The 12,952-nt window shown below is 37.9% G+C and overlaps 1 protein-coding gene across 2 annotated transcripts in view; it reads right to left on the reverse strand.

Moving 5' to 3' along the window:
• Nucleotides 1-2,026: 2,026 nt before the first annotated feature.
• The window catches only part of LOC133542845 (mitogen-activated protein kinase kinase kinase 12-like), a 59,230-nt gene continuing 48,304 nt past the window's right edge, over nucleotides 2,027-12,952 (reverse strand). The window contains exons 11-14 of one of the 2 annotated variants that reach the window (XM_061887059.1): nucleotides 11,590-12,301; nucleotides 11,449-11,516; nucleotides 6,940-7,237; nucleotides 2,027-3,324 (exon numbers count right to left, since the gene is read on the reverse strand). In XM_061887059.1, coding sequence (XP_061743043.1) covers nucleotides 3,238-3,324; nucleotides 6,940-7,237; nucleotides 11,449-11,516; nucleotides 11,590-12,301 — 1,165 coding nt within the window. In that variant the 3' untranslated portion in view covers nucleotides 2,027-3,237. Of the gene's footprint in view, nucleotides 3,325-6,939; nucleotides 7,241-11,448; nucleotides 11,517-11,589; nucleotides 12,302-12,952 lie in introns of both variants that reach the window. The other variant, XM_061887054.1, reaches the window with a different exon arrangement.

The following is a 12,952-nucleotide window of genomic DNA, read 5'->3' on the forward strand; positions in this document are numbered from 1 at the left end:
CACTAGTGATTTAGGGCTATATAAATAATCATTGATTTATATATATATATATATATATATATATATATATATATATATATATATATATATATATATATATATATATATACACACACACACGCACATATACATACATATATATATACATATATACACCCACATATATATATTTTATATACACATACATACATACCATGTATGTATATATATATATATATATTAGGGCTGGGCAAGGATTAAAAATTTGAATCGAAGTTAATCGCACTTTTTCTCTGATTAATCGCCATTAACTGCATTGTATACGCAAAGCCCAATAATGAATTAAAAAGTAGTGTGTAGTGCACCTTTATTGGAATATTCTCCCACATGAACAAAAGCGCCAAAACATTTGTTGTGCAAACACAATTCAAGTCAGTCCTTGTTAAACAGTAGCAGTTAAATAGCATATTTTATGAAAATCAACTCAAAAAATGTAAATACAAACATTTAAGCTTATTGCTACTGCCAGGGTATTTAAGTTATCCTGTTTGTTATGGAAAATAAATATAATCTACATACAAATCTCTGAGCCACAATCATAACAGCTGAACAGGCAATTTCTGAGGTAACAGCAGAAACATTTTTTTTTATCAGGGATCTTATGTTTAAAAAAACTATATTATAGGTAGTGGGCTGGTTAAGGGAATTTTTGAAAAAATTATCCGTAGTAGCAATATTAATAATGTTGTGTTTATTATGCATAGTGCACTTAAAATAATTATGACCATATCTAGGAATTGATATGATGGGAATTTTCCGATTGTTTGCTTGGTGCTTTGATAAACTGAACGCATATACATGGTACTATATTGTGATGTTATGAGCCAGGGAAAAAAAGAACTACCCTACCCAGCATGCAACAGGAGTGACGAGCATGCGCGGTAGCCCGGTATAGGTTGTGTCGCCATGACGGCATCTTGTATGTTGTGATATGCACGCTCTGAAAGCAAACGTTAAGAACTCAGCCAACACGCCTCGTCTGCATTATTCATAAATAGACGGACAACACAAATACTACGCTGCTTCACAGGCCGCTGGATGTAGCCGGCAAAGTATTCTCATGCTAGCTAGCCGGTCTAGCAAGCACACGTCATTCAGTCCAAAACGGCCCGATCTATCCACATCCAGAATTGCCTGGCGGTCGTAAGTGATCCCGGAGTGACCACGCTGTAAGCCAGCCATGAAATTTGCAGAATTGTCCGGTATTTTTGCCAAATGTTCCATCTTTACCAACAGCCCCTCCACGCCGAAGCCCGTCCGGGCGCCGCCATCTTTATAAGAAAAGGCGTTAACAAAATAAAAGCATGTAAACAACATACGCAAATACGCGATAAAACAATTGTCGGCGTTAATAGATTGATGAGTTAACTCGTAATTAACGCATTAATTTGCCCACTCCTAATATATATATATATATATATATATAAATATATATATATATATATATATATATATATACCGTATTTCCTTGAATTGCCGCAGGGCATATAGTATGCGCCTGCCTTAAATTACTGCCGGGTCAAACTCGCTTCCTAAAATAATTAGCGCATGCTTAGTATTACCGCCTGGTCAAACTCGTGACACTTCCCCTGTCATAATTTTTAAAATGGAGGAGGCTGATTTTAATACCAGTAATTTGAAATCGCATAAAGGGAAGAAGATGAAGAGCTATTCAGTAGGATTTAAGGTCCAAGCTTACATCACACTCAAATTTTTACTGCATACCTTTGGTAAGTGCCGGAGTGAGAAGAGATTTTAAAGTAATTAGCGCATACTTACTTTTACCGCTTGCCTTTGGTAAGCGCAGGAGTGAGAAAAGGTTTTCAATTAATTAGCGCCCCGGCGGCAATTCAAGGAAATACTATATATCTGTTTTCCTTTTTTTAAAGCATCCAAAAGCATTGTTTTTGCTTATATTTGTGGGGAAAAAAACCCCACACACATTGTTTTGGCTTGTACTAATGTGTAGAAAATAAAAACATTTAGCTGTTTATTAAATATATTTATTGTACAGTTGGGCAGTAAAAAAAAAAAGCCTCCAGTTCATGCAGTCAGTTGCGACACCTGCACAGTTGTGCCACCAGGGGGCAGTAGCTTCGCTGTTTGGCAACATGTTCCTCCTTTATAGCTGTCAGCTGTCAAATGTTGTTCAAGTGAATGAAAAATGAACTCATCTCTTCTTTGCAAACATTGAAAGAGTGCAAGGTGTCATTATAGCTTATTCCATAAGTCATCAATCATAGTTTATGAGATTGTTAAATTGGCTTTTCGGGACAATCTCATCTATAAAACCACACTTTACTGTCTGGAAAAGAGCAGATGAGAGAAAACTGCACGCCCCCGTAGCACCTTCACAATATTACAACAATGCGCTTATTAAATCATAATCGTATAAATAAAAAAAATAAATAAATAAAGCTTCATCTCTTTGTGATGATTAAATCTAACAGCAGAACATGGGCATTATTTAAATTTTTTTTTTTTTTTTAAAAAACAACACAATTTTGATCAGAATATCCTTTCAAAAATGTTTTTATTATTTAAATTAAATTTGAGTGGAATAAAATGTCAAATAAATAACAATACTATGTATAAAACAATGCATAATAATAAAAAATAAATAAAAAACATTAAAAATAGTGCTTTTCTTACAGCTCTGCAAATGTTCTACACACTTTTTCTTCAACTTTATGAGCCAATTTCTATAAGTTGATGAACGTCGTGATGGCTTCATGTAAAACCTCCTTTTGTGTTGGTTTACCTCGACAATAAAACGTCCAATATTAGTATTTCAAAAAACATGCTTTTTTTTTTCTCCTCTATAAAAACACGACTATGTACATCCGGGTGCTTGTGAAAAGGGTTTAAGAGGACACGATTGGATATATTGCTTCCTGTTTGTTTCACTTAGCTCCGCCCACATTCATTCATTCATTCATTCATCGAGCAAATGAAAAGGGAAGGGGTCAGCACCTTGAAGTATCCACAATGTAAACATTCTTGCGAGGAGTTTGCTGCAATACGAGAAACATGGACGACACAAAAGGAGTGCGTGTGTTGTTCCAAAGAAGAAAAAGTCCCGATTGGACGGCAGAATGGTCACGTGACACGGCCACGAGTTGTTCACTTCCTGCCTGGGTGGCGGTGCGTTCACTGACATCACATTCAGCGCATGTTTGGGCTTTTTGTTGTTGTTGTTTACCAGTTGCCTGACGGCTGGCTGGGCTCCGCCATGCCGGAGTGGTCCAGCTCGGCGCTGTCGCAGTCCGAATCGTCGTATGAAACCTTGGAAAGAGCAAAACAAGTCGGCTTCAGGACGTCCGATGCACTTCAAATATCCACCCATCCATTTTCTACCACTTGTCCCTTTCGGGGTGGCAGAAATTAAATCCAAAATGATATCCTGACACCCGCAAAAATCACTCTTTGAAATTTGAAGCCAACAAACATTTTTTTAAATACTTTTTCCTCAGTTCATGTTGCAGCCGTTATATAACTTGCTATGTGACGCTTGTTAACTGCTAGCATGCTAATGCTAAAGTGCTAACTTTTTCTTTTTTTTATAGCTATGTGTACTCTTTTTTTTCTGTAATTCCCCAGCCACACACAATAGACTTGGTATGTGACCCGTGCTTACTATTAATGCTAATTATTAGCATGCTAAATTTTTGAGCTACTTTTGATACCGTTTACCCCAGAGTCATATTACTTGGTATGTGACACTTGTTAACTTTTAGCATACAAAATGAATGAGCTAAACTAACTTAAACATGCAAACTTTTTCATCTATTTTTACACTTTTTTCTCTATTTCCGACTCGTGATTTCGACTTTTTTGTCTCATAACTTCGACTTTTTTGTTTCAAATATGTGACTTTTCTGTCTCGTAATTTTGACTTACTTGTCTCGTAATTTCGACTTTTGTCTCGTGATTTAGAATTTTTGGTCTTGAAAATGTGACTTTTTTGTCTCGTAATTTTGACTTTCTTGTCTCGTAATTTTCGACTTTCTTGCGTCGTAATTTTGACTTTTTGTTTCGTAATTTCGACCTTGTCTCGTAAATTTCTACTTTCTTGTCTCGTAATTTTCGACTTTCTTGCGTCGTAATTTTGACTTTTTGTTTCGTAATTTCGACCTTGTCTCGTAATTTTCTACTTTCTTGTCTCGTAATTTTAATTTTTGTCTCGTAATTTTGACTCTCTTGTGTGCTATTTTCGACTTTTTTGTCTCGTAATTTCGACTTTTTTGTCTTGTAATTTCGACTTTCTTGTCTCCCAATTTTGACTGTTTTGTCTCCCAATTTTGAGACCATCGTAATTTCGACTTTTCGTCTTGTAATTTCGACTTTTGTCTCGTAATTTAGACTTTTTTGTCTCATAATTTAGACTTTTTTGTCTCGTCACCTTACAGTCGTGTTAATTAACGTGTGACACATGCTAACTGTTAGAATGCCATTGTTAGCACTCTTGCCAAGTGGTAGCATTTTGATGTGTGCAAGATAACATTTTAGGTTTACTCTATAATTATTTTTGCGCAGTTAAACCTAAAACTCACGGATTCAGACACTCGGCACCATCTAATAACCCCCGGCCAGAGGTTCAGGGCACAGATAGCAGGCCCATCAAAATTTCTAGTTTTTATTATTATTTTATTATGAGATGAAGTCGAAATTACGAGACAAAAAAGTTGAAATTGTAAGACAAAAGAAATCTAAATTACGAGACAAAAAATTGAAATTATGAGAAAAAAAAGCTAAAACTATGGGATAGAAAGTCGAAATTATGAGATGGAAAATCAAAATTACGAGACAAAAAGTCAAAATTACGACGCAAGACAGTCGAAATTATGAGACAAAAAAGTAAAAATTATGAGACAAAAGTTCGAAATTATGAAAGAAAAAGTTGAAATCACGATGGTCTCAAAATTACGACACATGACAGTCAAAATTACGAGACAAAACAGTCAAAATTGTGAGACAAGAAAATCGGAATTACGAGACAAAAAAGTAAAAATTAAGAGACAGGAAAGTAAAAATTATGAGATAAAAAAGTCAAAAATAGCACGCAAGAAAGTCAAAATTATGGCAAAAAAGTCCAAAATACTAGACAAAAGTCAAAATTACTAGACAAGAAAGTCGAAATTACGAGACAAAAAAGTCACATTTTTAAAACAAAAAGTCCGAAATTATGAGATAAAAAAGTCGAAATAACAAGACCAGAAAGTTAAAATCATGAGACAAAATAGTTAAAATTACGAGACAAAAAAAGTTTAATTCACGCAATTGAAAGTCGAAATTACGAGACAAGACGGTCGAAACTACGAAACAAGAAAGTCAAAATGACGAGACAAAAAAACAATTTAAATTACGAGATAGGTAAAAATACGATCGTTTTTTCCAGTACTTTAATAGTGTAAATCAGGGGTGCCCGTTACGTCCATCACTAGCCAAGCATTAAACAAATAGACCTAAAAATATGTAAATGTTGCACATTATAAATAAAGGTTTATAAAAAAAATTGATTAAAAAAATAGACATAAAAAAGATCGATCATCCATCTTCACCAAGACGTGACTTTGGTCACATGGCTGGGGATTTTGAGAACAATGAGTACATTTAGCAAAAAAAGTTAGCACTTTAATGATAGCATGCTTACGTTTACATGCTAACAGTTTACAAGTTTCACGTACTTAGTTACACGACCCAGGGGTAAACGGTTGCAAAACTAGTGCGAAAAGTTAGCACGCTAATTTTAGCATGCTAGCAAGCTAACGTAATGCAAGTCATCAGAATCAGGTCATTCACCAACTTATATTCTTGTCTTCATGAAAGAAACATGTTTGTATTATCATTAAACACTTTTAACTTGTTAACCTCTTTTTCATATATATATATATATATATCTATCTATATATATACACACACACACACACACGCAGTATATATATGTGTGCATATTTATCTATATATACTGTATATATACATACATATATATATATATATATCTATATATACAGTATATATGGATACATATATATAAATATATATGTATGTATATCTATATATATAGATATATAACCTCTTTTTCATATATATATATATATCTATATATACAGTATATCTATATTAAATATATATACATAAATACATATATATATACCGTATATGTCTAAATATATCTATATATACTGTATATATACATACATACTGTATATATGTATATATAAGTATATGTATATATGTATATATATATATATATCTATACTGTATCTATATGTATTTTATATACTGTTTATATGCATGTATATGTATATAAACAGTATATTTAGATGTATATATAAATACATATGTATACACATATATACACACACACATATATATATATATATATACATACATACATATATATATAGTTTATCTGTGTGTGTACATATTATATTATTATAATGGATTAATAATTAATATAATCAGATATTAAGAGTATGTGAAAGTGGATAAGTACATATTTCCCATAATGCACTATGATGGGTTTAAAAAAAGTGTCATTTAGAATTGTTTTGATCTTGTTCAGACTTTTGTCATAACAACCACAATTGTCAGTGAACAGGTTGTCTTATGTGTGACCATGTGTGTTGACCTTAATGTTACATACATTTTTTTCAGACTATGACTAGGGAAGGTTGTTTGGATACATGCTGTGCTATTACGCCAAAGTACTTCCAAGGTTCGATGATGTGATTCACTCATATTGTCCACAAGATGGCAGCAAGTACGTATCATACACAAACCCCCTGCTATAATAGATCAGATCAAAAGCACTCCGTGCTGCGATGCCATGTTGGACTCATGACATCTCTTGTGCAAATTAAACAACACAAACTCATATTTGAAGAAATGTTATACCTCATAGTTGGACTCATGAGTGGCCAGCTGGGTCTTGACTTGTCGGATGGCGGCTTCCTTCTCAGACAAACCATCAGAGCCCAGCTGGGTGGGATCAGACGGGTCGGCCGGAATCTCCGAGCCCTGGGACAGCAGGTCGTCGCTCTTGTCGTCCAGCCGCTCGTCCGTGTTGGTGCTGACCACGTCGGGCGTGCCGCTGTGCGAATGGTCGGTGGTGTTTCCCTCCTCGCCATCAGACACGGACAAGTTCTCCGAGCTGAACGTGGAGAGCGACTGACATTTGCTCATGCTCGCCGGCCTCCTTGACAGCAACAACAGGGCACAGCTGTCACACACACGGCCATTATCTCGCAGGGATGCACAGTAACAGGCTACATTTTCTACATTTTCAAGTAGCTTGCCGGTAGCTTAGCTACTTTTTTAACGAGTATTTTTTCCTGTATCTTAGCTACTTTAAGACCCATGTAGTGAGGTAGCTTTCTGTGGAGAGACGCAGCCGACGGGCCGACAGCGGGCTGAGAGAGGCGGTCTGGACCAAGTTGGAGGCCAGGAGGCGGGGCATACGGCGGCGAGGAGAGGCGTGACGCACGCAGAGCGGCACGAGAAGGGCAATCTGAGTCAGGTGCGTAAGTAAGACACACACCTGCTCACAAGCTGTGCATCTGCTCCTAGACTATAAGAGAGGGGAAGGGGGCACGATCGCGGGGAGAGCGGAGGAAACCACGGCAGCCCGACCATGAGCCCGACAACCGAGATCACACCAAGATGAGTCCCCACCACAGACGCAGCAGGCGAGCACCGAAAGGTGCACCGCGACCAGGAAGCAGTGCCGGCGCACCAGAAATGGGCGCGCCCGACTGGCCCGAAGACAGATTTACTGAAATAATAAATCTGAATCAAACCTGCTACGATGCGTCGTGTGTCCAGTGTCCCCGCAACCCACACAGTGATGGCAGGAAGTCTGTCATACTTACATCTTAGCCAAAAACAAATATGAAAAAAAAATCCAAGACCTGGATGAATGAGAACATCCATACATACGTTTGTATGATGGGTCACAATTAGAGATGTCCGATGGTGGTAGCGGGTGGTGTATGTTTTAGTGTCCCGGATTCTGGGTGTTTTATCTATTGTATTACGGTGCGGATGTTCTCCCAAAATGTGTTTGTCATTCTTGTTTGGTGTGGGTTCACAGTGTGGCGCATATATGTAACAGTGGTTTATACAGCCACCCTCAGTGTGACGTGTATGGCTGTTGACCAAGTATTCCTTGCATTTGTGTGTATAAGAGCCGCATATATTAAGTGGTTGGGCCAGCACGCTGTTTTTACGGAGGAAAAGCAGACGTGACGACAGGTCGTAGAGGACGTTAAAAACAGCTCCTTTAAGGCACTCATCCAATATTGTTGTCCGGGTGGAAATCGGGAGAATGGTTGTCCCGGGAGATTTTTGGGAGGGGCACTGAAATTCGGGAGTCTCCCGGGAAAATTGGGAGGGTTGGCAAGTATTCATTATATTTCCGTACCTAAAACGGCTCCTGGTATGTAGACCATCTTTGAATAGCATTATTTTTTATTTAGATACATAAAACTGCCCCTGTCATAGAGGATCTATGGCTTGCATTTTTGAAATGTATGTACCTAAAACTGCTGCTGTCATTGAGGATCTTTGACTTGCTTTTTTTTATTTAGGTACCTAAAACAGCTCTTGGTATATAGAGCATCTTTGAATAGCATTTTTTAATTTAGATACCTAAAACTGCACCTGTCAAAGGATCGTTGGCTTGCATTTTTTAATTTATGTACCTGAAACTACTCCTGTCATAGAGGATCTTTGCCTCGCATTTTTTTTTATTTAGATACCTTAAACTTCTCCTGTCATAGAGAATATTTGACTTGCATTTTTTACTTAGGTACCCAAAACTGCTCCTGTCACGCAGACCATCTTTGAGTAGCATTTTTAAAATATGGATTCCTAAAACTCTACTTGTCGTAGAGGATCTTTGACTAAAACTTGCTTTATTTAGGTACCTAAACTGCTTTTCTTATGGAGAATTTTTGGCTAGCATTTTTTACATTTCGGTATCCAAACCTGCTCCTGTCATTTAGACCATCTTTGAAAGCATCTTTTAAAAAACTGTATGTACCTAAATCTGCTTCTGTCTTAGAGGATCTTTGACAAGCATTCATTATATTTCGGTACCTGAGACTACTTCTGCCATATAGACCATCTTTACCTGACATATTTTAAATTAGATATCTAAAACTGCTCCTGTCATAGAGGATCTTTGGCTTACATTTTTTAAATGTATGTACCTAAAACTGCTCCGGTCATAGAGGATCTGTGGTTTGTTTATTTTTTTATTTTTAGATACCTTAAACTGCTCCTGTCATAGAGGATCTTTGGCTTGTATTTCTTTTAATTTAGATACATTAAACTGCTCATGTCATAGAGGATCTTTAGCTTGCATTTATTAAATGTATGTACCTAAAACTGCTCCTGTCAGAGAGGATCTTTGGCTTGCATTTTTTTTTATTTAGATACCTTAAACTGTTACGGTCATAGAGGATCTTTGACTTGCATTTTTTAAATGAATGTACCTAAAACTCCTCCTGTCATAGAGGATCTTGGCTTGCATTTTTTTTAATTTAGATACCATAAAATGCTACGGTCAGAGGATCTTTGACGTGCATTTTTTATTTAGGTACGTAAAACTACTTTTGCCATATAGACCATTTTTGACTAGCATTTTATTTTATTTAGATACCTAAAACTGTTCCCTTCATGGAGGATCTTTGGCTTGCATTTTTTTTATTTAGATACCTTAAACTGATCCTGTCATAGAGGATCTTTGACTTGCATTTTTTTATTTAGATACCATAAAATGCTCCTGTCAGAAGATCTTTGGCTTGCATTTTTTTTTGTTTAGATACCTTAAACTGCTCCTGTCATTGAGGATCTTTGACTTGCATTTTTTAAATGAATGTACCTAAAACTGCTCCTGTCATAGAGGATCTTTGGATTGCATTTTTTTTATTTAGATACCATATAATGCTCCTGTCAGAGGATCTTTGACTTGCATTTTTTATTTAGGTAACTAAAACTACTTTTGCCATAGAGAACCATTTTCGACTAGCATTTTATTTTATTTACATACATAAAACTGTTCCCTTCATACAGAACTTTGACAAGCATTATTTATATTTCGGTACTTAAAACTGCTCATGGTGTATAGACCATCTTTGACTGGCATTTTTTATATAGATATCTAAAACTGTCATAGAGGATTTTTTGACAATAAATCTTTTTTAATGTACCTAAAAGTGCTCCTGTCATGTAGACCATCTTTGACTAGTATTTTTTTTAATTTATATACCTAAAACTGCTCCTGTCATGGAGGATCTTTGACTTGCATTTTTTATTTAGGTACCTAAAACTGCTTTTGCCATATAGACCATTTTTGACTAGCATTTTATTTTATTTACATACCTTCAAACTGTTCCCTTCATACAGTATCTTTGACAAGCTTTCTTTATATTTCGGTACTTAAAACTGCTCATGGTATACAGACCATCTTCGACTGGCATTTTTTATATAGATATCTAAAACTGTTCTCGTCATAGATGATTTTTTGACGATAAATCTTTTTTAATGTACCTAAAACTGCTCCTGTCATATAGATCATCTTTAACAAGCACTTTTATTTTATTATGTACCTAAAAGTGCTCCTGTCACGTAGACCATCTTTTACTAGCATTTTTTTCAATTTAGATACCTAAAACTGCTCCTGTCACAGAGGATCTTTGACTTGCATTTTTTATTTAGGTACCTAAAACTGCTTTTTCCATATAGACCATTTTTGACTAGCTTTTAATTTTATTTACATACCTAAAACTGTTCCCTTCATAGAAGATCTTTGACAAGCATTCTTTATATTTTGGTACTCAAAACTGCTCATGGTATATAGACCATCTTCGACTGGCATTTTTTATTTAGATATCTATAACTGTTCTTGTCATAGAGGATTTTTGACAATAAATCTTTTTTAATGTACCTAAAAGTGCTCCTGTCATATAGATCATCTTTGACTAGCATTTTTTTAAATTTTGATACCTAAAACTGCTCCTGTCATAGAGGATCTTTGACTTGCATTTTTTATTAAGGTACCTAAAACTATTTCTGCCATATAGACCATTTTTGACTAGCATTTTATTTTTATTTATATACCAAAAACTGTTCCCTTCTTAGAGGATCTTTGACAAGCATTCATTATATTTTGGTACCTAAAACTACTTCTGCCATATAGACCATCTTTGACTGTCATTTTTGTATTTAGATATCTAAAACTGTTCTCGTCAGAGGTTTTTTTTAGAATATTTTTTTTTATGTACCTAAAATTGCTCCTGTCACGTAGACCATCTTTGACTAGCATTTTTTTTTTAAATAGTTACCTAAAACTGCTTCTATCAAAGTGGATCTTTAGCTTGTAGTGTGATACTGAACACTCACCATCTTCTCGGCAGTTCCACCTCACTGTCCACCTCTCCCTCCTCTTCCTCTGACGACACTCCACGTCTCTTTGGGGAGAACCACATCAGTATTAGTGTGGGGAACAACCAAATTATGGGAAGATCTCCATGATCTTCTTACCTGACTGCGAGTGACTGCCGCCCTGTAGAGCTGCGCTGAGGGTGTGAGGCGTTGACTTCTAGGCGAGCGTGTGATCACCATCCCCTCCTCCTTCTCTTCGCCATCCTGAGGAACGCGAGGGCTTCCCGCCGTCACAGAGGCCCTCCCCGCCGCCCCCCTGCCGCACGGCGAGTCAGGGCTGCTGGAGAAGGGGATGGAAGCAGCATCTTCGCTGGGTGTGTCGCTGCGCGGAGGAATTTCCGCCGGTTGGTCCGTCCCTGCGCTCACATCCGGTTCCGCCTGCGGCCCGCCGGTCCTTGTGCTCTCCTCCAGCCCGGCCGAGGCGCTCTGACTACCGGCCCGGTCCAGGCCGAGCCTCGCTTGCCCCTTCCTCCTGCCCTCGGCCTCCAGCGTAGTGGAGATGAGGTCGGGGCTGGACGAGGACATCTTCTTGAGCAGCAGGTCATGCTGCAGCCCTCTGAGGGCGGCGCTGGCGTCACGGCGTTGCTTACCGCTAGGGACGGACGAGGTGGCGCTGATCATGGCCAGAGAAGAAGAAAGAGTGGCTTTTAGCTGAGCCAGGTCGCCACTGCTGCCTTTTCCCGCTTTCCTGTAGCGAGGTTTGCCTCGACGGGAGCGGCCGGGGGACGTGGAGCCCTTGGTGGGGATTGTGACCTGCGTCATGGAGGAGTCCAGTTTGGGAAGGATGACCTCGGACTTCAGCAAGTCTGGCCTGGGGAAGACAAGGAACACAAATCACTAAACACACTCCTTTCTGCTCTTGTGTTTACTTTTCTCAATCGTTTCCTGAGAAATCACAGAGAAGTTCTATCTTATTCTCCAACTGGACCCTAACGTACATATATTCATCCATCTTCTTACGCTTATCCGAAGTCGGGTCGCGGGAGCAGCAGCCTCAGCAGCTAAGCCCAGACTTCCCTCGCCACAACCACTTCGTTCAGCTCCTCTCGGGGGATCCCGAGGCGTTCCCAGGCCAGCCGGGAGAGATAGTCTTCCCAACGTGTCCCAGGTCTTCCCCGTGGCCTCTTACTGGTCGAACGTGCCCTAAACACCTCCCTAGGGAGGCGTTCGGGTGGCATCCTGACCAGATGCCCGAACCATCTAATCTGGCTCCCTCTTCCACTGTATTTAATATACAGTGGAACTTCGATTTACAAACCCCTCTACCTGCAAACTTTGCATTTATAAACTTTTTTTTTCATGTTTTTCTGTGTTTTTTCGCGTCTCGACAAGTTTTGTCCATTTTTTAACTCAATACAGGTCCCAAGGGAGGGACACTACTGAACAGCTATTTAAGCGCCAGAAAAAGGTAGTTAGAATTATACATTATGCTCAATATAGAGCTCATACCAATGATCTGTTT

The sequence above is a fragment of the Nerophis ophidion genome, linkage group LG02, assembly GCF_033978795.1.
Source record: "Nerophis ophidion isolate RoL-2023_Sa linkage group LG02, RoL_Noph_v1.0, whole genome shotgun sequence".
NCBI lineage: Eukaryota > Metazoa > Chordata > Actinopteri > Syngnathiformes > Syngnathidae > Nerophis > Nerophis ophidion.